Source organism: Hemiscyllium ocellatum, chromosome 11 (genome assembly GCF_020745735.1).
Source record: "Hemiscyllium ocellatum isolate sHemOce1 chromosome 11, sHemOce1.pat.X.cur, whole genome shotgun sequence".
NCBI classification, from domain to species: domain Eukaryota; kingdom Metazoa; phylum Chordata; class Chondrichthyes; order Orectolobiformes; family Hemiscylliidae; genus Hemiscyllium; species Hemiscyllium ocellatum.
Window position 1 is genome coordinate 92,717,568 of NC_083411.1, and position 25,695 is coordinate 92,743,262.

At 39.5% G+C, this 25,695-nt stretch overlaps 1 protein-coding gene across 2 annotated transcripts in view; it reads right to left on the reverse strand.

Moving 5' to 3' along the window:
* bcorl1 (BCL6 corepressor-like 1) overlaps window positions 1–25,695 on the reverse strand; it is a 175,612-nt gene that overhangs the window by 108,757 nt on the left and 41,160 nt on the right. Inside the window, exon 2 of one of the 2 annotated variants that reach the window (XM_060832260.1) lies at window positions 13,384–13,521. In XM_060832260.1, coding sequence (XP_060688243.1) covers window positions 13,384–13,469 — 86 coding nt within the window. In that variant the 5' untranslated portion in view covers window positions 13,470–13,521. Of the gene's footprint in view, window positions 1–13,383; window positions 13,522–25,695 lie in introns of those variants that run through there. The other variant, XM_060832261.1, reaches the window with a different exon arrangement.

Consider the following 25,695-nt stretch of genomic DNA (forward strand, 5'->3'; position numbering starts at 1 on the left):
GGTGAAAAACCAAATCAAAAATCTGCCACTGGACTACTCTGTCTCTGCTCACATACCCACACAGTCAAGGTGTCTAACATCTTCGTCTACTGTTTGAATAAGGTCACCCAATGAGTTCCAGTAACTTTTTTTCCAGAAATTGCAACGCTTTCCTCCACATTCCCTTGATTTAAAGCAGAATCTTGCCCCATTTTTAAGTCCACAGTACAAGAAATAAAAATATAATGTTTATAGTGTAAATGGTCAAAGCACTTTGGGTGAGGTGATAAGCTAAGGCAGGTCAAAGAAAAAAAAGTGTCAAAGCATATGCCCAGCAGCCAAGCAATTGACTTGACACACACAGAGTGAAATGCCATCACAGTCTGCATGTGGTTTTTTTTGTTCACCTTTCAGTTTATTCAACCCTTTTAAGATGTTTCTCTAATGTGTCAACAACTGAAAAAAAACCTCTTCTCTGCATATACCGACTAAATAGTGAATTTTGTGTTTGTTTTTAATTCATATTTAAAATTAATACATTTCTTTTCCAGGTAATTCTTCTAGAACATGGTTGCAATCTCGTGCAACCCCACATTACAGAAAAATTGCACTTTAGAAACAACGCTTAAAAAGTGTTGGCAAAGTAATCGCATTACAGCCAACACAAAAATTTGCACTTTAGAAGCAGTGTCCCCAGTCCATCAATCACATCATATAAATTTGCATTAAAGTAATGCACATTATAGCAGAACAACCTGTATTACATTTCCTACTCAGCTCTTATTTGTGACAACGAATTGCAGATTTACCTGATGACCCCACAACACAATAATATTCAACCATTATGGTGCCACAAAATCTCTCATAAGATTAACAATTATTTTACTGTAATAGTTTGTGTTGAAGTTTGGAAGGGTTAGTCATCTCATCTACTTTCTGAAAGATGTCACAAGCTAAAGCAAAAGAAAGATGAATAATTTTCAATTCTATCTAAGCCAATTTTCAAAACTTGTCTGAAGAAGGTATACATTTCTAGTTTTGACTCATCATTCTAAATAATAAAATAGGGAAAGCCACTAACATACTATCTGAACAGGCTTTTGATGTTACAAATCAAAACAACTTGAGCATACTAGATCGATTTGTTTGAACGTGGCTCAGTTTTCTCCCCTTAACAGGTAGATAATTTAAATATTGTTTTATCACTCCAGTCGAATGGATCTGTATTTAATTGTGGAATGTAAGTCAAATTGCAACTGCTTTTAAAGTAAAACTTTGCATACATTTCAATAACCCAAGCTATAAGTCAAACAAACATGATTTGATCAAATTCATAACAGAACTAGCCTCATTAAAACAAACTTGGTCACTTCTATGAAAATTAACAGCAATATTTGTTGCTTATACTTTAAAGACACATTAAAAATATAACCAACTGGGTTTCATATTCATTAATATATTGGCCTTCTGTAAAATGAAAGAACTCTGCTTGCTTGTTTCATACCAATGTAGTTGACATTAACTGCCCCCTGAAAAGCCTGAGAAGCCATTCAGTTGCACCAAAACAACTACAAAATGAAAGAAAGGAATAAAATTTGATGGAACACAGGCATAACCTGGACAGAAAAATCAATAAAGGCAAACCAAGCCATGTTTGTCCTGTCAAGATTTTCTTACTAACATCTGGGGGCTTGTCATGGAGATGTACAGCACGGAAACAGACCATTCGGTCCAAATTGTCCATGCTGACCAGATATCCCAATCCGATCTAGTTCTACCTGCCAGCACCCGGGCCCATATTCTTCCAAACCCTTCCTATTCATATACCCATCCAGATGCCTTTAAATGCTGCAATTGTACAGTCTCCGGCTTACCACTTCATCTGGCAACCCATTCCACACATGCACCACCCTCTGTGTGAAAGAGTTGCCTTTAGGTCTCTCTTATATCTTTCCCCTCTCACGCTAAACCTATGCCCTTGAGTTCTGGACTCCCCCACCCGAGGGAAAAGACCTTGTCTATTTATCCTATCCATGCCCCTCATGATTTTATAAACCTCTAAGGTCATCCCTCAGCATCCGACGTCCCAGGGAAAACAGCCCTAGCCTATTCAATCACTCCCTACAGCTCAAATCCTCCAACCCTGGCAACATTCTTGTTAATGTTTTCTGAACCCTTTCAAAGATTGCATGCAATATTCCAATAGTGGCCTAACCAATGTCCTGTACAGCCGCAACATGACCTCCCAACTCCTGTACTCAATACTCTGACCAATAAAGGAAAGCATACCAAACGCTTTCTTTACCATCCTCTGACTCTGCTTTCAAGGAGCTATGAACCTGCACTCCAAGGTCTCTTTGTTCAGCAACACTCTCTAGGACCTTACCATTAAGTGTATAAGTCCTGCCAAGATCTGCTTTCCTAAAGTACCGAAAGTGTGAGAGCTATCCCACAGACTAGTCAGGCAACAATATGACATGCAATTTTTACAGAATAAAACTTCCAGACAATGGCTTAGACACTACTATCACCAACACCAACACCATTCTCAAGTGCGTCCTACCCCACTGGCAACACAGACACACCAGATGTGGCAGTACCATGAAATGTCATCTGAAAGGAATTACCCTGAAATTCCTCAACTTTACTGTGGATCTCTCATGGCATCAAGTCAGACATGGGCAAAGAAACATCTTCCTATCTTCCACCACCTCCTCTTGGATGGTGAATTAGTACTTCTCCTGTATAACACCATTTGGAGGAAGTAGGGAGGATTGCAAGGGCAGAGAATGTATCATAGTTGGGGGACTTGACTCAGGATAGCCAGTTTGGTCAATAGTGGCAGAGTCCTAAAGGCTGAAAAATGTGTTGCTGGAAAAGTGCAGCAGGTCAGGCAGCATCCAAGGGGCAGGAGAATCCTGAAGAAGGGCTTATGCCCGAAACGTTAATTCTCCTGCTCCTTGGATGCTGCCTGACCTGCTGTGCTTTTCCAGCAACACATTTTCAGCTCTGATCTACAGCATCTCCCGTCCTCACTAGAGTCCTAAAGGACATAACTGTTAGAGTGGCTTAGTGGCAGAAAGTGAGGGAACCAACTAAAAAGGGAAAAAACAAATTACTTGATTTCATCCTCACCAAGCTACCTATTGCAAATGACATTTGCCATTACAGTATCAGTAGAAATGACTATTCAGGAGTGACAGACACTGTTCCCTCTTATTTTTTTTCTGGTTGCATAAGCCTTAGAGGTCCATATCTGGTAGCAAAATCCAAAACTGAAAAACAATGCTGCAAATCGCTAAGCACAGAATATTGAAGTGGCTGCAAGCACATGCAGCCACACAGCTTAGACGGAATGCTGGTATCATAATCATGGAGATTAAGTCCTGTCTTCATATTGAGGATACCTCATGTTTTGTTACACTAAACAGTGATAACCGGACTAACTTGAAACATATCTAGCAACTCAGAACTGGGCATTCATGAGTTGCCATAGGCCATCAGCAGCTGAATTATATTGAACCATATTGTGAAAGCTCATGGCCCAGAATATTCCCCACTCTATCACCACCATCAAGCTAACAGATCAATCCTTGTAAAAGGCACCTTTTTAAAACATTTTTGAGCTTTTTAAAAACAGTGGACAAAAATGAAAAAGAACAATTTTAAAACCAGTCATTAACAAGAATGGCTACACATTTTGTAAGCAATGAATTTGATACCTCTTGTAATTTTGTTTGTGTAACTGTGGGTTACAGCAACATTTAGAACAACTGAAGCACAGGGACTGTTTATAAGAGAAGCTGACTGGTTTGTATACTGGGGATCAATTATCAGTGACAAAAGTTCCTGCTTGCCAACAACTGGTTATCAGGTATTTGAACAGTGTGGGCTATTAAGAGAAAAGAGCAGATCTGCAGCAGTCCTCTTATTTCTTTGCAGTAAGCCCCTTTAAAACTCAACAAAACCAGCTAGTATTTTCTTCAGCCAATTTGCAATATCTGACTTTGAACTGAATAAACTAGAGAGCTTTCAAAAGTGAAGCAGACACCCTGTGCTTCTTGCAACCCAGTGGAAGATTTCAGAAAAATGTTGAGAAATTCTTGTATCAGCAAGCATGAAGCCAACAGGTTGAGAATAAAGACTTTATTGTTTTTTTCAGTTTTCCTCTGCCTGTCTGCATTCATGTATAAGGGGGAGTTTATAAAGGGGTTTAGAGTTTTAATTTGTGGAGTTTAAACTACATTTAAATAATTGTTTTCCAGTAGCTAGAATCTAGGATTAGTGATTCTTAAGTGCAGATCTGGTCCATGCTTTCTATCAATCTGGGTTAATTGTCAGGTGGTTTGGAAATTTTGCACGTCTTTTAAAAACTCTTACCAAATCCAGGAATATGGGGTTTGATTTCAATGCACTACTCCAGTGAGTCGCAACATCTGGTTCAATGAGATGTGCAGAATGGCTTAGCAGGAGTTGCACCAAAAAATGAAGTGTGAACTTGGTGAAGCTACAAAACAGGACTACTTGCACCTCAAGCAGTGTAAGCAGGATGCAATAGACCAATGCATAAACCAAGTAATCTTACAACCAACAGATCAAAGCTCTGTAGTCTTGACCACATTCAGTTGTGAAAAAGTCATGGCAATTGAAAAAGAAGAAGAATACTCCCCAGCACTGTGGGAGACCAGTACATCAAAAGAGAAAGCTGAAGCATTTGCACCTAAGCAAAAAAAAATGTTTAGTGAATGATCTATCTTGGTCTTCACCAGAGATGCCAGTAATCAGCTAACTAAATTCACTCAACCCGATATCAAGGAACAGTTGAAAGCACTGGGTACTGAAGGGTTATGGATTTTCACAACTTTCTAGCAGTAGGACCAAAGACTTGTGATTCAGAAATAGCCTCACCAGTAGTAGAGCTGCTTCAGTATATTAATTAATCTACCCAGCAATGAAAATTGCCTCAGAATGCCTGTTCACAAAAAGCAGGAAAACCAAAGCCTGTCAATTACTATGCTTTTGGTAAAAGGATGAAAGAGCCCATTGCTATCAAGTGAACAACAGCATTTATTTCAATGATCTTTAAATAGAGCTCAAGGGTACCTCTTTACTGTCATCAGCTCAGTTTTGAGCTAGATTAGCCCCAGTTTTTTGGGGGTCTCAAAGAATCTATGGAAACCAGGAGTGGTAGTAGAATGCAGGCATCACAACAGTTCTCTGGGTGAGCATATACAGAATATAAGTTTCCTTTGGTCACACACCAATTGCATCTTAATGCAGTGGTACCTTTATCTGTTAATAATGAATGATACAGGCTGGTCAAAGGTTGGCTCGATTCCCACATGTATGCAATGTAAGTCCCTGCACTGAGAGGACTCTTGAAATGGACCATAGCTCAATGTCAGCTCAGTCTAGGTCTCAGGATGTATTCTATATCAGACAAACTCTCCAGCCCTTTTTAAACAGGGCAATTGTCACATCTGGTGATGAATGGCTGCCTGGAGGATGCCAGGCAATTATCTGCTGAGTTCTGGAAGAAGTTTAACATGGCCTTCAATTTGAAGGCTATAGCACTGGGGCTCCTCCAAGTCCCAGGGCTTCAGATGATCCTTCAGCAGAGCACACTGCACAGTGACAGTCTCTCAAAATGCCAATATTTATTACAGATGTTGTTTTTAGACATATGGAGAGTGTTGAGGTAAAAACCTATATATGCTCCATAATTAAATGGAAGGTGGTAAGAATATTTGTTTCTCTGGCCCATCCTCAGCAGCTAAATGGCAGCAGGTTTTCTGCCATTCACATATCTGAACCCAGTTCCACCCTCCCTCTGTATCTCAGGGGATCCTCACCCCTACAAGGTTCAGGTACACAGACCTTTAAAGTATCATGAACAGGTGCAGAAAATAATCAAGAATGGTAATGGAATGCTAGTCTTTATATCAAGAAGACTGGATTACAAGGATACCAAAATTATGCTGCTATTCTCCAAAACCCTGATGGAACCCCACTTGGAGTACTGCGAGCAGATCTGGGCTCCATACCTTAGGAAGTCTTGATTATCCGAATAAGACCTCAATTGTCCAAACGGGAGTATTTTGTTCGGATAACAGACAATGTTTTTACGTGACCCTGAGATCTTGGTCAGATAATCTGAGATTTGGATAATTGAAATTCAGAAAACCGAGGTTGTTCTGTACTGGCCTTGGAGCAAGTACAATATAGACTAACTGGAATGATATGTGGATTTCAGGAGTTACGAGGAGCAATTATACAAATTTGACTTATTTTGTCTGTAATTCAAAAGGTTAAGGGATAATCAGATTGAAGTCATCAAGCTAATAGGAAAAGACAGGGTAGATAAACTATTTCTGCTGACTGGGCATTCTAGAATTCAGGGGCACAGTCTGAGAATTAGAGACAGACCATTGGGGGAGTTGTTAGGAAGTACTACACACAAACTGTGGCAGATGTTTGGAATTTTCTCCACAACACACAGTAGATGTCAGATCAGTTATTAATTTTAATGTTTTGCTCAGCAAAGTATTAAGGGATATGGGCCAAAGACAGATATATGGAGTTATGGCACAAATTAGCTATAATCTCACTGAACGATTGAACAGGCTTGAGGGCTGGACTGCCTACTCCTGTTCCTATGTTGTCCTTTAGGAAGGATGTAAATATATTGGAAGCAATTAAGAGACATTGTACCAGACCAATACTCGGAATTGGGTGGTTGACTTATGAGGGGAGGCTTGTAAACATTGGGAGATTAGATTAGTAAGAGGTTGAAGCATTTACAATCCTGAGGGTAGACAGGGTAGATGTGGAAAGGATGATTTCTCTGATGGGATAATCTACAACTGAAGGTTACAGTTTAAAAATCAGGAATCCCATAAAATGGGGATTAAGTGTTTTTTTTTCTCTCAAGAGGATGGCGGTCTTTGGATTTCTCATCATGAAAAAGGTGGTGGTGGCAGAGTCCTTGAATATTTCTAAGGAAGAGGTAATAGATTCATGTTAAGCAAGGAGTGAAAGGATATCAGAATATGTAGGAATATGGATTCAAGGTTACAATCAGATCAACCATGATCCTAATAAATGGCAATTCAAACTTCAGGGACTGAATAGCCTAGACCTGCTCCTACTTCTTATGGTTATATGTGAAGGCACTTGAGGGAGTGCAGATGTAATGTATAAGAATCATCCCAGGGATAAAGAATTTCAGTTGTACAATTATCAAGGCAGATCGGAGAAGTTAGGACAGTTGTTTTCCTTGGAGGAGAGATCTGGCAGAAGTATGAATAACATGAGACACCAAGACACAGTAGTTAGGGCAAAAACATTCTACTCATGTAAAGATCATGAATGAGACAATGCAGATTTAAACATAATTGACAAAAGAAGCAAACGCAAAAGGAGGAAAAACCTTTTCATACAGCAGTGATTAGTGTCTAAATTATGTCATCTGACAGTATGGTGGAGGCAGATTCAATGGTGGCATTCAAAAGTAAAGTCATGTGGAAAGGCACAATGTGCAGGGTTACATGGAGAAGGTAGGAGAATGGCACCAAGTGAAATGTTCAGGCATCTGGCACTGCAACAATGAGATTCTAGAAAGGGCAGACAACACCTGCATTGGTCCAAGTGCTCTGCAGATGTCAAGACCTTGGCAAGAATACGCTCACACCACTGGTTCCCTGGATTTTGTGAAACACCTGGTGCTTGCAGTTCAGCTGCTGCCCCAGTCAAGTTTCTGTGGCCACTTAAATCTATCGGTCCTCTCCAATATTTCCCTCAACTGTCCTAAAATCACTCTTCCCTCTCAAAATTATCCTCAACTCAGTGATTCTCTTCCTCCCTCATGTGGAATCATAGGCTCCTCACATAGCACTTCAAACAAAATGGCAGAGTTGGAGAGGTTGCTCCGAGTGACTCATCCATTTTTCATACACCGACTTGCCTGCACACCATTTGAACAGTCAGCATTAAAATTCCAGCCCTGCATGGTGGCAGTTTTCTGCCTATAATATTTGACTGCATGGTGTTAGTGCATCGTGTGGATGTATCTTAGGAGTCTTATTCTGACATGATGAGAAGGTGCACGATTTGTTGGCTTCTGCTTTCTGTCAGCCCTCCTTTTGGCCAGTTGAGGTTTCATTTTTATTTGTTTCTTTCAATGCCCTTTCAAACAGTCAGCTTCCATTATCAGCAACCAGTTCCCAGTTTTCAATGTCAATAGCGGCCATCTTCTTGCAGGGTTCCTTGTAGCAGAGGTATAAATGCCCATGAGATTGTGACCTCGTGGCCAGAACAAAAGTTTTCCAGGCCTTTGGGTATGTAGTCATCATCCATTTGATCAACAAGGCTGAATCAGTGCAGGACCTCATACCATCCTCAGAAAGAAGACTAATTTCCATATTTTTAAATAATAAAGCACTATGATCCAACAAAAAAAATCTGCTATCCAATAGAAAGTTCAACACGCTTTAATAAATGACATCTACAATGTCTGTAAAAGAAGTACACAATTTAAACGTTATCCTTTCTTCAGTACAAAAAGAATTATACTGGTAAAAGTTCCACTTTAATGCAACTAGTAGAACATCACAAATTATGAAAATAATTAAAACCAAATATAAGATGACTTTCTATGATTACAGAAAGAAAATCTGAACTTATGGTCAACCACTCTGGTTAGGAAGACAAGAGATGCTGCTCATTTTTCTTGGTTGTCCATTATGGCAGAAAGCGCAGCAGGTCGGGCAGCATCCGAGGAACAGGAAATTCAACGTTTCGGGCAAAAGCCCTTCATCAGGAATCATTCCTGATGAAGGGCTTTTGCCCGAAACGTCAAATTTCCTGTTCCTCGGATGCTGCCTGACCTGCTGCGCTTTAACCAGCAACACATTTTCAGCTCTGATCTCCAGCATGTGCAGACCTCACTTTTTACTTGTCCATTATGACATACTTTCCAGAACCCAAAAACAGCAGAAAAACAGAAGATGATTTCAGAATTTTTATAACAATTTATACTAATAATATAGAATAAAAATTGGAGACAGAAAACTAATTTTGAATCATTGCAATTATGGTAAACAGAAAGCAACAGAAATGTTTGGAACATTTTTGAAAACTCCTGCATTAACTTTTTGAAGCAAGTACAACATAATGTTACTAAAATAATGCAGTTTCATTACATCAATCTCGTTGGATAGAAAAATAAGCAGCTTCTGCATTAAGAAATCAGACAAATTAGTCAATAGATTTCAAATAATCATGAAAACAACAGGAGAATTTTGAAAAGCATGGAACTTAAAGATGGTTATCCTTTCTCTCAGAGCAGCCAGTTGGGGAACTCTGAGTGTAAGACATCTGAAAGGATGAAATGCTACAATGGAAAATGAACTAGCTGGGAGTGTTATGCACAACTGTGTAAATATATTTTTGTGGTTGTACACCAGCTGCACTGTGATGGAGTCCAAGCTCTTGTGATTGACCATCATTCCTCGATTATCTGAACATGCATTAATCACCAGAGCTCACCTTTCCGGACTCCAGACAGTGAGAGACTAGATATACCAAATCTCCAATGCCCAGAAGGTTCTGATGCACCAGTGAAGGAATTCCCCCAAGAACTTTGAAATTCTGGTCAGTCACTCTTTTCTCCTGCATTATAAACTGCTCCACACATTGAAATCTGGTACTCTTTACTCTATCGTGTAGAATCTTAGTGCAAGTTACTTCTCCCTGTAATGGTTCACATGCAACTTAAAATGCTATTAATGTCACTAGTTTTACCTGTTCCTATGATTTAAGATTAAGAGGTTTGGAATTCCTTGGAGATCTGTCAGAGGTCCACTTGCACCATTTCTTTGAGCTTCTGTTGGAAACTTAAATTTTCACCTTAAAAAGGTAAATGACAGGTCAAATGTGCACAGTCCCATAGGTGGGTATAATTCTGAAATTTGTAAGAAGATTTGACAGTGCAACATATGGAAGAAGGTGGATTAGCAACCACTCATGCATATGTAAATTCCCCCAACTCGGGCCTCTGATGATCGTACATCTTAATTAAAGAAATGCCGTTTATTTGGTATGGAGCTGATCAGTTATAAGGCTGAATCATGGCCAAAGAAAGTACATCTGAATTTCGTCAAGTCATTCAGAGGGTTTTTTGATACAAGGCCCAGCAGGTTTTCTCACTATATCTTACTAAACTCACCTCATTAAATACGCAACCCAGCTTATGGTGGCCCTCCCCCATCCAATTCCAGCAAGTGTCTCACCATATACAATTCCCCTGGCAGCAGCCTTGACAAGCACTGTCAGTGAGGAGCTAACTTCAGATGTTTAGCACCCTACTTTGCAAATAGATACCTAGAAAGGTCCTGCTAGACAGGGAGGTGCAGATGCAGAATGTCTTCTTCCACCTAAACCAGCAGTGGAAGCCATGATACTAGACCATATGAGTCTGATCGGAGGTGGCCATCTGGAGGAACACACAGTAATATAGAGAGGAGGTCAACGACCTGCGACTCCATCAGCACGAGTTGCAATATCTTCTCTACAATACCTCACACTATCTCTACCTCTGCTACTGCAATCATCTCCTACTTCGGCTCAGACTCTATAATTCTCACCATTGCCTGTAACATCTTCCTTCACTCACTCTTACCTACTTCAACTCCTGACACCACTAATTCTGCATGAGGTACTCATTAGCTTGGGACATCTCCCCACTTGCACCAAAAGTAACCGCTGTGCCATCCTCTTTCATCTGCCTGAATTTCCCTCATCCCAGGAGAAAAACAACTCCCAAAACAACCAACTACAGATCCCAGTTGCAGACACTGCATCACAAGGGAAAGTTACCTTGGCACTTTGCTGCAGAGGGTGGTCACACCCCCTCAGATCACGTAATTCAAAACCAGTCTGTGACCATGGACAGGAGGATGTGACAGCAGTTACGACAAGTATAAGAACTCAGCGGGTTACAATTGAGGAGCCTCTGCCCTGCAATTGTCTAAGTTACGAGGCTCTTGTAAAATATGGGGACAAGAGTGAAATCTGCAAGAAAGATGAGCAAAGTGACTCTGGTACCTTGGTACAAGAAATGGTGGAGGTGGTTGGGGCGGGGGAAGAGGGTGGATTAGCAATTTAGTAGTAGTAGGCAGATGTATACTGTCCTCTGCAGTAACGAGTGAGAATTTGGAAGGCTAAGTTGCCTGCCCAGTGCAAGGGTTAAGGAATCTCTACAGGTCTGGGGAAGAGGGGTATTGGAGGGATCCAATAATCATTGGTACCAACGACACTGATAGGCCTAGAAAAAAAAAGAGATTCTGCTGAAAGGTTTTGAACAGATAGGAGTGAAAAAGCAGAAACTCCATGGTAATAATTTCTAGGTTATTACTTGAGACACGGGCAAACTGACATAGGATACATAAAGTCAAGGAGTTGAAACTGTGGCTTAAAGACTGTTGTGTATGAAGATAAGCTCAGTTTTGGCATCCCTATGGTTTGCCACCTTGTCACATGGCTTACAACTTTCCTTTATTAAATTTCAACACTGACCTATCAATTTCTGACTTCGCTAGTCCTAAATCATCTTTTCCATTTCCCACATGCAGGAAGAGAATGAAGATTTCTCAGAGGAAGTCAATTATTCTGGGGAGGCACAATCATAAGAATCATGCAGTAATTTGCATACCTATGGCTTTGTGGAAGTGCTCAGACAGATAGTTGGGTTTTCACATGATGTTATCTCACATATTGCTAGTGAGCAACAGCAGATGATGGATACGGGACAGATGCATAGATTACCCATCGGAGGACACATTATCTGGTAAGATCTGGTTAGCTGGCCCTAAGGCTCAGCATCAGTGGCCATCAACAAAGACAATAATTCTGCAACAGCAATGATAACAGCTTTTCCAGCTGCATCATGAAGGCCTGGAGACAAATTAGAGAAAACTATCCCATGTGAGAGAGCCACACATTGTTGAAGATCATATCCAAAGGTCTTCTCAATGATGTCTACCTTCCTGGAAAGAAAGCAGCCACCTGAAAGATTTACAAAATATGGTAATCAAACAAGTGCACCTTGACACTCAATGATGGCAAAAAATGTTGTGGAACGTTTCAAAACAAGACAAAAAAAAACTTAGCCTTGGCTCTTCAGGTGTTACTGATGGGCAACTCCACATCATCATTATTAACAGGGAAATGTGTGTTGGCAATTAAAGGGAAGGAATAAAGAAACATTAAAATAGAGATTTTTCTTGAAGTTGCAGAAGGCAGTCCACTACTAAGCACTCACAGGCTCCAAAGCTCAGAAGGATGTTGGCCAAGATCAGCTTTGTAGCCAGAGCAAAGATAAAAGCTATCCCTGTTAAAATCACAGGGTTGCACAACAAAGGCACAACAGGAAAAGGAAGAGTACAAATTTCTTATTGCCTAGTGCACCCAGTCCAACATGTTTATTCTTCTAGTTGACTGGATGCTGCCAATGTAGTGACCGCATGACAAGAAAATGAGCATCTATTTTTCATCTATTGCCTGTATATATTGTATTGATGATTTTGCCTCCAGAAAACTGAATGCTGATTTCCCCATCTACTGTGGAGCAGTAAGAATTGTAAGAATGTTGTGGCTGCTCCTGTTCATCTTGGTTCTCAGTGAAACAATGCATGACACACCATGCTACACTGATGTTCAACAGATGGAAGATGTAGATTAGACACACAAAAATCCAGATAGTACAGATGACCAAAGTATTGGAAGTCACCTCCAAAGCAATCTAAGTACATTCTAAAAACAAGAGTCCTTGAAAAAAGTTTTTCACTTAAGGAAGTAGATGTGAAGTCTTTGTGTTTATATGACGTTTTCTGTCTCCAATTTGTTTATTCTCCTTAACTCCATTGCCCTCTCACATTGCTTTCATCTGGAAAAACTTGCAAAACTCATTTATTCTAGAGTTAAATTTTTTTTTTAAAAAATCACATTTCATACCAACCTTTTAAAATACTTAAATGAGCAACCTCTTCTCCGGAGTGGAAGGTTTCTTATGTATAGCTGAATTTACTGCAGATAAAAGTGGATGCCAGCAAGTTGCAGCTGGCTTCCTCAAATTGTTTAACCACCTCTGTTCCTAAACTCACTTGCTTTTGGTGAAAATGCCCTCATTGTTTCTTAAGCAGAAAAAAAATTGAAAAGTATGATGAAAGATCAGGTAGGTTGGACTGTGATCAGGCAAAAATGGTTGGTTTGTTGGGTCCTGTAGCCTTTTCAAGTTCCTTTAGTTTGTTTTTCTGCTATAATTCAGCAAATTTACAAATGTAAACTAGAATGCTAGTCTCAACTGGTTAATATTTTTTCCATTCATTTATTTGCAGTGTTACTCACCTATCTTCCTTAATGCCACACATCCGGATTCGGTCCGAGTTTGTCCAGTCGTGAACACCGTTGCACAGAGAGGCTGTGGCCAGCATGACAGGTGCACACAGATGTCAGAACGTAGTTGCACTCTCTCACTGCTCCAATCTGTATATTAAGAAATAATCATTAGAAACTAAAGATGTATCTGTAATACAGCCTTGCTCCAAAGTCTGTAGTACAGTATTATAATATTACTATTCTGAATCGAGGCATTTTTGTTAGATCTACAAAGCGGAATCTGATCATCAAAAGTTTGGATAACTTGAAATTTCTGTACAGATCAGATGAAAACCTCAGGAAGAACATACTAGCTTTTGAGGGAATATAACAACACATTTACCAGAATTATACTCCACAGGTAATGTTATAAAGAGATATTAAACAGAAGTGTTGTATTTCCTGGAATTTAGCAAGTTAAAGAAGTCTCATGAGTGAAATTTAAAGATCTTAAAATCAGTTTGAGCAGCGATTTGGAAAAACTATTTCCAGAAACTGGGGAGACTAGGGATGAGAGGATGGTCAAAATATTAGAGCTGTAATTAGGAAATATTTCACGCGTTGAAATATTACAAGTTGGCCTTCGCATCCAAATCTGGCTAGTAGACTGTTGTGATCTAATGGCACTGATCCTTGCAGACTCAATTGGTCACAGCATGCTAATCTGAGAATGAGCCATTTATTTCGAATCTTGGCTTTCTTCTGTTAACCACCCCGCAATCCATGCTAGTATACTACTCCAATTCCCATACACTGTAATCTTGTTCACTAACCTCCTGTGTAGATTAAAAGCCTTCTGAAAATCCAAATATACCATATTCCCTGGTTCCCCTTTATTGACACTGCTAGTAACATTGTCAAAATACCACATTTGTTAAAACATGATGTACCCTTCAACAATCCATGTTGAATCTGCCTCATGACACAATTATTTACGAAATATCTGGTAATCACATCCTTTTGATTAGGATCTGGTATTTTAATTACTATTGACATCAGGCTAACAGGTCTGTAGCTCCTATTTTCTCTCTCCCCTGCAGTAGAGTTACATTTGCAGCCTTCCATTCTACAGGCATTATTACAAAATTAATAGAACTTGGAAATATGATCACTAGTGTAGCCATCTCTATCAACACTCTGGGGTGAATAACACTGTGTCCTGGAGATTTGTCAACTGCCAGTTCCATTAATTTCTCCAATATTCCTTTTAAAAAAATAGCTTGCACAAGCTAACATTATAGAAAAATCACACTTTAGAAACAGCACTTCAAGTGCTGGCAATGCAATTGCGTTACAGCCAAAAAGTTTTAAAAGTTCATGCTTGAGAAACAATGCCCCCAATTTGTCAATGACGCTACAACGAATTTGCATTAATGACACGTGTTTTATAGTGGAACGATCTGTACTAAATATTTTTCACTTCCATACACTCATTAAATCCTTCGAACTTTCTTTGGGGAAGGCAGGATCTGAAAGCTGAAGAGAAACAACTCATTGAAAGTAAAAAAGCAAGACACTTCACACAAAAAAATTGCTTAATTCTGATCAAAACAATGGAGGTAGATTTGAGAGAAAAATATATTTTCAGGCTATGACCAATCTCGCTTGTGAATGCTGACTAATTATTTTCAATGATGTTCAAAAAGAAAAGTTATTTATTTTTGTGTATCACATTGGTGGGTAACAGAAATCATCATGATAAATAATTTGTCCATGTTTCAGACTTAGAATAAATTTAAAGGATTACCTGTTGTACATTGGCAACACAACCGCAATCACAAGTTTCAAGTGAAGCAATTACCTATATTTTAAAGCTTTCATTAGCACAATAACTGTAGTTCTAAATAAAAATTTCAAATTACATCATAATGTAGAGATGTAAATCTCAAAAATACTAAGATACTTTTATTAGGTCCAATACAGATGCACAGAACACTGATTGTTGTAGTCCCAGTCAAACAGCAATTTTTTTCCCCTCAATAAACTTCAAGTTTCAATGAAACGTTTGCTGTTAGGAACAAGAAATCATATCATAATCTTAAACCTCAGCATTAGTGCTGAATGTACTGCGAGATAGCCAAACACCAAGAAATCCTTATGTCAATAATTTTGTGATGTGTTGCAACTATGTATAAGTTTTAGTTTTACTAGGATCTTGTTATCACCATTGGCATGGAAATGTGTAAAGGTCTTCCAATATTAGCAGCTTTTCACTTAATGACTCCTCACTGATTAAGCCTTTTTGCATCTCTCATCAAACTAAGCAAGATTCGACAGATGTTCCGGTAGCTGCCACTTTTTCCTCTCCTTTAAATGTTGGAATAAAGCTGAGACACTATTACTGGAAAATAGAACAACACCATGACTGCTTACAGCATGCTAGAAGTTCATGTACCAGAAGCTGGGCATATCAGTACAAGTCAAACTAAACAAAGAGGCCACTCAGCTTGAATGGCTTATGTCAATGTTAATGTGCCACATGAAACACATCCACTCTAATTACTTCTTCCTACTTTCTTATCTCTCATGTATCCATCAAGCCTTACCTTAAATCAAACTACTGCTGTAAAACGTTTATTTAGCTATCCAAGTCCATATAAAAAAATTACAGAACTCAAGTATAGAATATAAATGTTTCAATAATTAAACAATTTTTGTTCTTTATTTTCATTTGAACGGAAATCTACATCTTTTAAATATTCTTGCCATACTGAATAAGCAAAGGCCACACAATTACAGTGGAGTAGCTTTTTATGTCATTTTAACCATATACAACTGATACAGTAAAAACGAGACAGCAGGACCAAGTGTGCTACATAGACAGCACAAACTACACAAATGTACACAGCAAAGTGCATAAGAAGTGCAAAACACAGGGTTAACCCAGAATATGGTTAATTATTACTGAGTAACAGATTAGATGCCCACTAGATCTCTTGCTTTGGATAGCAAAACTAGTGTCAAAGTATAAGGAACTTAGTTCCACCAAAGGAAATGCAGCACATTCATTAATGCTCATTACAAATAACTGAAGAATCTCAGAGTCTATTGATAACCTTTTCAAAAGATAATCTACAATCATAGCTACATTAGCACTGCCGACAGTGTTCGCTCCACCTTCTATTATTACACTTCAATAAAAAAATGACATTGAACCGGACAGGGACGGAAATTATGGCACCTGATTTTGCTTCTGGCTCAGACCCCCAGCAGCTGACCAGAGCGCAGTAGTCCCATCCTGATCTGAGCACATATCCCCTTGAGCTGCAGTTACTTGGACCTGCTGAACCCTGTCCTAGGTCCTGTTTTCTTTAGAGAAACCTTCAGAAAAACATTTTATGATAATGCACCTAGCTCATTAGATTATGTAAATCCTTTCTGCTTCTCTACAGTGCAACACTTGAGTTTTTTTTAAAAAGTCCCATACAATTCATATTAAAAATCTGAAAACATCTATACATTTTAACACTGAGGATTTGACACTTTATATAATTATTACTCAAGTTTTATAAATAAACAAGGCATATTAGAGCTTTTAGTCAACTGCATTTGAGCTATCATTCTTGTCCTCAAATGTAGCAAACTTAGGGAGGTGGTCAATTAGGTTTCTTTTCCACACTATATGCATTTTGTCTTTCAAGATTAGAGACCCGCTTGAGAAATTGAGCTATTTAAAAGGCTAACGTGCAGCAATATTACAGGTCCGCCAATTGAGCAAAGTGCTCAGCAAAAGTATATTCCAGTGAAAAGGAAGGAGTGTAAGAAAAGGGGTAATCTGCGATAGGTGTCTAAGGAAGTAAGGAAACTATCAAATTGAAAGAGACGGCACAGAGTGACCAAGATCAGCAGGAAACTAGAAGATTGGGAAATCTTTAAAGGTCAACAGAAAGCCAGACAAAGAGTTTTAAAGAAACGTAAAGATAGAGTATGAGAAAAAAAACTAGCACAGAATATGAAGACAGGGAGAAAAGTTTCTATAAATATATAAAATGAAAAAAAAAGTGGCTAAAGTAAACATTGGTCCTTTAGAGGATCAGAAGGCACATTTAGTTATGGGATATGATGAAATTGCCAAGGAATTGAACAGGTATTTTGTGTTGGTCTTCACAGTGGAAGACACTAGTAACATGTCAGTAATTAACAAAGAGACAAAGGTAGATGAGGACCTGGAAACAATCTTTATTATGGAAGAGGCAGGCTGGGCAAGCTAGTGGAGCTAAAGAAAGATACGTCTCCTGGCCCTGATGGAATGCACCCCAGGGTACTAAGAGAGATAGTGGGAGAAATAGCAAGTGCACTTGTAGCAATTTTCCAAAATTCCTTGAACTCTGGAGCAGTTCCAGCAGACTGGAAAACAGTAAATGTGACACCACTGTTTAAGAAGGGAGGTGGACAAAAGATAAGGAATTATAGACTGGTTAGCTTAACTTCTGTAGTGGGGAAGTCTATTATCAAGGAAGAAATAGCAAGGCATCTAGACAGAAATTATACCATTGGGCAGACGCAGCATGGGTTCATGAAGGGCACATCATGCTTAACTAATCTTTTGGAACTCTATGAAGACATTACGAGCAATGTGGACAACGGGGACCAAGTAGAGGTGGCGCACCCAGATTTCCAAAAGGCCTTCGAAAAGGTGCTGCACAAAAGGCTGCTACATAAGATAAAGTAAAGTATTAGCATGGATACAGGGTTGTTTGACGAACAGGAAGCAAAGAGCAAGGATAAATGAGTGCCTTTCTGGCTGGCAATCATTAACTAGTGGTGTGCCTCAGGGATCATTGTTGGGACTGCAATTGTTCATAATTTATATAGATGATTTAGAATTAGGGACCACATGTAGTGTGTCAAAGTTTGTAGATGACACTAAGATGAGTGACAGAGCAAAGTGTGCAGAGGACTGTGAAACTTTGCAGAGGAACATAGATACTTTGAGTGAGAGGACAAAGGTCTGGCAGATGGAATACAATGTTAACAAATGTGAAGTCATCCGTTTTGGTAGGAGTAACAGTTAAAAAGATTATTTAAATGGTAAAAAGTTGTAGCATGCTCTTATGCAGAGAGACCTGGGTGTCCTTGTGCATGAATCACAGAGTTGGTCTGCAGGTGCAACAAGTAATTAGGAAGGCAAATGGAATTTTGACCTTCAGTGCAAAGGGATTGAGTTTAAAAGCAGGGAGGTTATGTTGCAGCTGTACAGGGTGCTGGTGAGGCCACACTTGGAGTACGGTGTGCAGGTTTGGTCTCCTTACTTGAGAAAGGATGTACTGGCACAAGAGGGTGTGCAGACAAGGTTCAATAGGTTGATTCTGGAGTTGAGGGGTTGGCTTATGAGGTGAGACTGAGCAGACTGGGATTACATTCAGTGGAATTTAGAAGAATGAGGGTGGACCTTATAGAAACATTACATTATGAAGGGAATAGATAAGACAGAAGTAGAGAGGATGTTTCCACTAACAGTTGAAACTAGGACAAGAGAGCATTGCCTTAAAATTAAGGGGAGGCAGATTTAGGTCCGAACTGAGAAGGAACTTCTTCACCCAGAAGGTTGTGAATCTATAGAATTCCCTGCCCAGTGAAGTAGATGACATTAATTCAGTAGCTGTTTTTAAAGCTAATATAGATATTTTTTGAACAATAAAGGAATTAAGAGATACAGTGAGTAAGTGGTAAGTGGATCTGAGTCCATGAAAAGATCAGCCACTATCTAATTGAATGGCAGAGCAAACTCAAAAGGGCCAGATGTCCTACTCCGGCTCCTAGTTCTTATAAATGGGACAATTACTCACAGTAATTCAGATCTTAAGAATTACATTACAACTTGTGACTTTCTATAATAAGTTACAATTAATATTGAAACATCCCTCTCTTAAAAATATTGACTTTTTAACCACTGTAGTGGACCAGTGACAGGGTGAGTGAATGTTGAAGACGTTAAGATAGAGCGCCAATCATGTGAGTTGCTTTGTTCCGAATGGTGTCAAGCTTCCTGGGTTGTTGAAGTATTTATTTAGGCATGTGGACAGTAGTCCATTATACCCCTGGCTTATGCTTAAAAGTGGTAAACAGGCTTTGAGACGCCAGGATGTGAATTACTTGATGCAGAATTCCCAGCCTGACCTGCTGTTCTAGCTGCAGTATTTATATGGTAATGTCCAGTTCAGTTTCTAATGAATGGTTACCACCAGAATGTTGATAGTGCGAGTTTCAGTGATTGTAATGCTGTTAACTGTCAAGATGCGATGGCCGCATTCCCTCTTGTTGGAGAGGGTAACTGCCTGGCACTAAGCAGCAATTAATATATTAATTTACACACATTAGCTAAAGCCTGAATGTTGTCCAACTGCATTCAGGCACAGACATCTTCAGTTTTTGTGGAGTTACAAATGGTACTGAACATTTTGTGCAGTCATAAACGAACAACTCCATTTCCGATCTTAAGATGGCAAGTCATTGAAGCAGCTGAAGGTAGGCATAGGGCTCTACCCCAAGAAACTCCCAATACTGACATTGTGTGACTGAGATGATGACCTCCAAAATAAAACCACAATTATGTTTTGTGCTAGGTATGACTCCAATAAACAGAGGATTCCCCATCATCAATTCACAGAAACAAAGAAAACAGGAGCAGAAGTCGGGCATTGTACCCTTCAAGCCTGTTCTGCCAGTCATTAGGTTCATGATTAATCATCCAATTCAATATCCTGTTCCAGCTTTCTTCCCATACTCTTTATCCTTTGGAATTCTATCTAACTCTGTCTTGAAAGCATTTGGTGTTGTGGCTTCAATCACTTTCTGCGGCAGAAAATTCCACAGTCTCATCGTTCTCTGGGGAAGAGATTTCTCCTCAACTAAATGACCTATCCTTAGACTGTGACCTCTCCTGCAATTACTCAGTCATGTTAGAAAGCGGTAGGTTTCTATGAAATCCCTCCACATTCTACTAAACGCCATTGGATATCGTCCTAACCGATCCAGTCTCTTCATAAATCAGTCCTGCCATTCTAGGAATCTGTCTGCTAAGCCTTTGTTATACTCCTTTCATAGCCAGAACATCCTTCCTCAGATAAGGGTATCAAAAGTTTACACACTAAATCAAGTATTGTCTCACTAAGTTCCCATACAAGGGAAGCAAGAAATCCCTTCTCCTGAAACCAAATCCTCTCACTATGAAGGCCAACATACCATTTTCCTCCTTCATGCTTGCCGCATCTGCATGATCACTTACAGCAACTTTGTTCAAGGGCGCTGTACCACTCCCTTTCCCAATCTATCATCAAAATAATCTGCCTTCCTGTTTTTCCAGCAAAGTGGATAACCTCACAGTCATACTTTAAGTGTGATCTGGACAAATGCATGGCAGATAAAGCATCTCTGCATCCTCTTCACAATTCAATCCCAATAGCTTTGTCTTGTCTGCAAACTTGCATTTGGTTCCCTCATCTAAAGCAATTTACATTGTGAATAGCTGGAATCCAACCTCTGATCCCTGTGGTACCACATTACTCCAATCCCATGCGTTTAACATGCTAATGTCTTATGGAGCTTTAATTGAAAACCTTCTGAGAGCCCAAGTAAAACACAACCACTGGCTCTCCCTCATCAATTCTACTGGTTGGACACCACACATCAGTAGTGTGCTGACATGAATAGAGAGCAGTTGGCAGGCAAGAAATAAATAGAAGGTACTAACAAATCTTCTGAGAAGCAGCCAATGATTAGTGTGGCACCACAGGGATCAGAGCTTGGATTCCAGCTACTTGCAATGTAAATTGCTTTAGATGAGAAAAGCAAATAGAATATCTCCAAGTTTGCAGACAATACAAAGCAATTGAGATTTAATTGTGAGGATGATGCAGAGATGCTCTGTCTCCCATGCATTTGTCCAGATCCCACTTAAAGTCTGACTGTGAGGTTTTTCACTTTGCTGGGAAAACAGGAAGGCAGATTATTTTTTTAAACTTCCAGTAGATTTGTCAAGCATGACTTTCCTTTCATAAATCCATGCTGGCTCTGTCAAATCCAGTCACCATTTTCCAAGTGCTTTGCTATCAAATCTTTTATAATCAACTATAGCATTTTCACTTTGACTGATGTCAGGCTAACCAGTCATTAATGCTTGGTTTCTCTTTAGTGGAGTTACATTAGCTACCCTGTAATCCACAGGAACTGTTCCAGAATCATCAGAATCTTTAAGGATGACCATCAATGCATCCACTACTTTTAGGGCAATTTCTTTATGTGCTCAGATTCACAGGTTATCGGAATGTTGAGATCTATCCTTTAATCCCATCAATTTCCTCACTTCCCATGGGCTTTAAATTTTGCAAGACTCCTTGATGCTCCTCTTGGTCAAACGTTGCCTTAATTGTCAAATGTAACCACCCTAATTTTCCCTAAGCTCAGCTCTTTTGTAGTTTGGAACAAGTCTATATTGAGGTCAAGAGCTGACAGTGCCCAAAGGAACCTAAACTGAGCATCAGAAGCAGGTTATTGTTCAGGAGGTGCCACTTGAAAGCACTGTTTATGACATCTTCCATCACTTTGCTGATTAAAAAAAAAGAGTAGATTGATGGGTGGTAATTGGTTAGGTCTGTCCCACTATATGTACAGGACATGTCTGGGCAATTTTCCACGTTGCCTGATAATTTTGCACTTTGCTGGAAAGGTGCCAGTTTCGCCAGTTTTGTAGCACAAGTCAGTATGTTTTGCAGAATATTGTCTGATCCTATTTATGGTTTCCAGCACCTTCAGCCATTTCTTGTTAGTTAATTCCATTCACTCCACATCCTAAGGTCTGGCATCTATAATGCTGGGACCACAGAAAGCCACCCAAAATAGATTACCCATGTGATATTTGTGGCTCATTATGCTTGAAAATGTATCAGCCTTGTCTTTTGCATTGATATGCTGGGCTACCATTGAGGATTGAGATATTTATTGAGCCCCCTTCTTTAGCAAGTTGCTTAATTATTCAACACTATTCAAAACCAGATGTGACAGGCTTACAGTGTTTCAAACTAATTCATTGGTAGCAGAATCATTTAGTTGTCTAATGCATTCTGTGCACACTACTTAGTACTATGCTGTAGCTTTCTCAGGTTTACAGTTCATTTTTAGATATCCTGGTACTACAGGTTTCTTTCCTCATATTTGACCTAATGTCACAACATATCATGTGGTCTAGACTCAATATTGAGGACTTCCACAGTGACTCCTTCCTGGCTATAAACCACTGTGCCATGCCCTCTGGTGAGTCTGTCCTTTTGGTGGAATAATGTAAACTCAGGAAATGTGATGGTGGTGTCTGGGATATTGTCTGTAAGGTATAATCCTTCAAGTATGCTATGTCTGCCAGTTGTGATTTTTGAAAAGATTTCTAGCTCAGGTTGAGGTTCAGGTTGTACATTTGCTCGCTGAGCTGTTTGTTTTCAGATGTTTTGTCACCATACTAGGTAACATCATCAGTGAGCCTCTGGTGTAGCGTTGGTATTATGCCCCACTTTCTACTTGTGTCTAGGTCTCTTAAAGTGGGTGAGAAAAAGAACCGGAATTGATATTATTGATCAGTGTCTTGGTCAATGCTGGATCGTCCATTGGTTTCATTCCTTCCATCAGGTTTTGTGGTGTTACAAAAGATACAACTGAGTGGCTTGCTAGAGCGCATTTAAGAATCAGCTGTGGGCCTGAAGTCAGATGTGAATGGATTTGGATTTTCCTTCCATTAAAGAACTTTAATAAGCCAGGTAGATTTTTATGACAACTGACAGTGGTCACCCTTGGACTATTTATTAATTAGATTCAAATATGCTGGGATTCAAACATATGTCCCCAGAACATTAACCTGAGCCACTGGATTACTAGACCAGTGACAATTATAGAATCCTTATAGTGCAGAAAGAGGCCATTCAGCCAAAGTCTGCAATGACCCTCTGAAGAGCGTCTCACTTAAACCCAGCTCCCTATGCTATATCCATAACCCCACATTTACCATGGATGGTCCACCTATATCTCTTTGGACAATGGAAGGAAACCGGAGCAGCAAAACCCGTGCAGGCATGAGCAAACTCCACACACGTGGTCACCCAGGGCTGGAATAGAATCCAGGTCCTAGGTATTGTGAAGCAGCATGCTAACCACTATCACCTGGTACTCTGGCTGACCTGAACTAAAACAGTTTAGACCAGACAAACAAAATGTGCCGCCACAAGGGGATGTTCCAATCATCACTATTAACGGAAAGAGTCAATTATGGAGATATACAGCACAGAAGTACACCTTTTGGTCCAACTTGTCCACGTCGACTGGATACCCTATATTAATCAAATCCCATTTCCCAGCACTTGGCCCATATCCCTCTAAACCCTTCCTATTAATATACTCATCTAGATAACTTTTAAATGCTGTAATTATGTCCGCCTCCACCACTTCCTCTGGCAGCTCATTTCATACATGCACCACCCTTTGCACTAAAAATGTTGCTCCTTACATCCCTTTTAAATCTTTCCCTGCTTACCTTAACCCTATATCCAGTGGTTCTGGACTCCTCAACCCCAAGGAAAAGACAATGTCTATTTACCCAATCTCATGATTTTATAAACCTCTATAAGGTCACTCTTCAGCCTCCGATGCTCCAGGGAAAACAGTCCCAGCCTATTCAGCTCCAAATGTAGCTCAAATGCTCCAACCCTGGAAACATCCTTGTAAATCTTTTCTGAACTTTTTCAAGTTTCACAACATTCTTCCGATAGAAGGGAGACTAGAATTGCACACAATATTCCAAAAGCGGCCTATCCAATCTCCTGTACAGCCACAACACGATCTTCCAACTATTATTCTCAATGCTCTGACCAATAAAGGAAAGCATAGCAAATGCCTTCTTCACTATCCTATCTACCTACGACTCCGCTTTCAAGGAACTAGGAACCTGCACTCCAAAAATCTTTGTTCAGCAACACACCCCAGGACCTTACCATTAAGTGTATAAATCCTGTCATGATTTGCCTTGCCAAAATGCAGCAGCTCACATTTATCTAAATTAAACTCCATCTGCTATTTCTTGGCCCATCTGATCACTATCCCATTGGAATCGGAGGTAACCTTCTTCGTTGTTTACTATACCTCCAATTTTGGTGTAATCTGCAAACTTGCTAACCGTAACTCCTATGTTCACATCTAAATCATTTATATAAATGACAAAAAGCAGTGGACCCAACACCGATCCTTGTGGCAAACTTCTAGGGAATATTCTATTTTTATGTTTTTAAAACATCCAGCACCTCCTCCTCTGTAATATGGACATTTGTTCAAAATTTCACCATTTAGTTCCCCATGTGCTATATCTTCCATGTCCTTCTCCACAGTACACACTGATGCAAAATATTTGTTTAGCATCTTCTCCATCTCCTGCAGTTCCTCACATAGATTGCCTTGCTAATTTTTAAGGGGCCCTATTCTTTCCCTAGTTATCCTTTTGTTCTTAAAATGTATTTATAAAATCCCTTTGGATTGTCCTTAACCCTATTTGCCAAAGCTACCTCATGTATCTTTTTTGCCCTTTTGAATTCCCTCAAGTATATTGCTACTTGTAGTGTAGCACGCTTTCTATGTTTGAACTTCCTTGGGTTGGTCATGTCATTTCCTGTGGTGATGTCATTTGCTGTTCTTTTTCTCAGGGGTAGTAAATGGGATCCAAGTCAATATGTTTGTTGACAGCATTCCAACCGGAACTCTATGCTTCTCACCAAAAACATTGACTTGGATCCCATTTACCAACCCCGAGAAAATGAACAGGAAATAAATCACCATAGAAAATGATATCAATCCAAGGAAACTCAAACATAGAAATAGAAAGCGGGCTACACCACCAGTGCTTCATTCAGAGGGTCTCTGAAGATGTTACCTCGTATGACGACAAAATGTCTGAACATGAACCTTTCAGCTCAGCGAGCAAACCTACATCCAGAACCTCAACCTAAGCTGCAAATCTTCTCAAAACTCGCTAACGTCTATTCACTGTTCAAAAGCTATCAGAATGCTGAAAATGAACTACTGCATGCCTGGCTTGTTATGACATGTTCAGAATTATTTAAATAATTGGACTTACGTTCATTTATCTACTGTGATTTTACCTAAATTGATTTGCATAGCTTTGATTTAACAAATACAGTTATAAACTAAACTTTAGGTATCAACCTGAGAACTGTGATGCAACAATAATTGTGCTTCAAAACTGCTCAACTGAATCGGAAATACTTGAAACAACCATTAAAATACACGAGA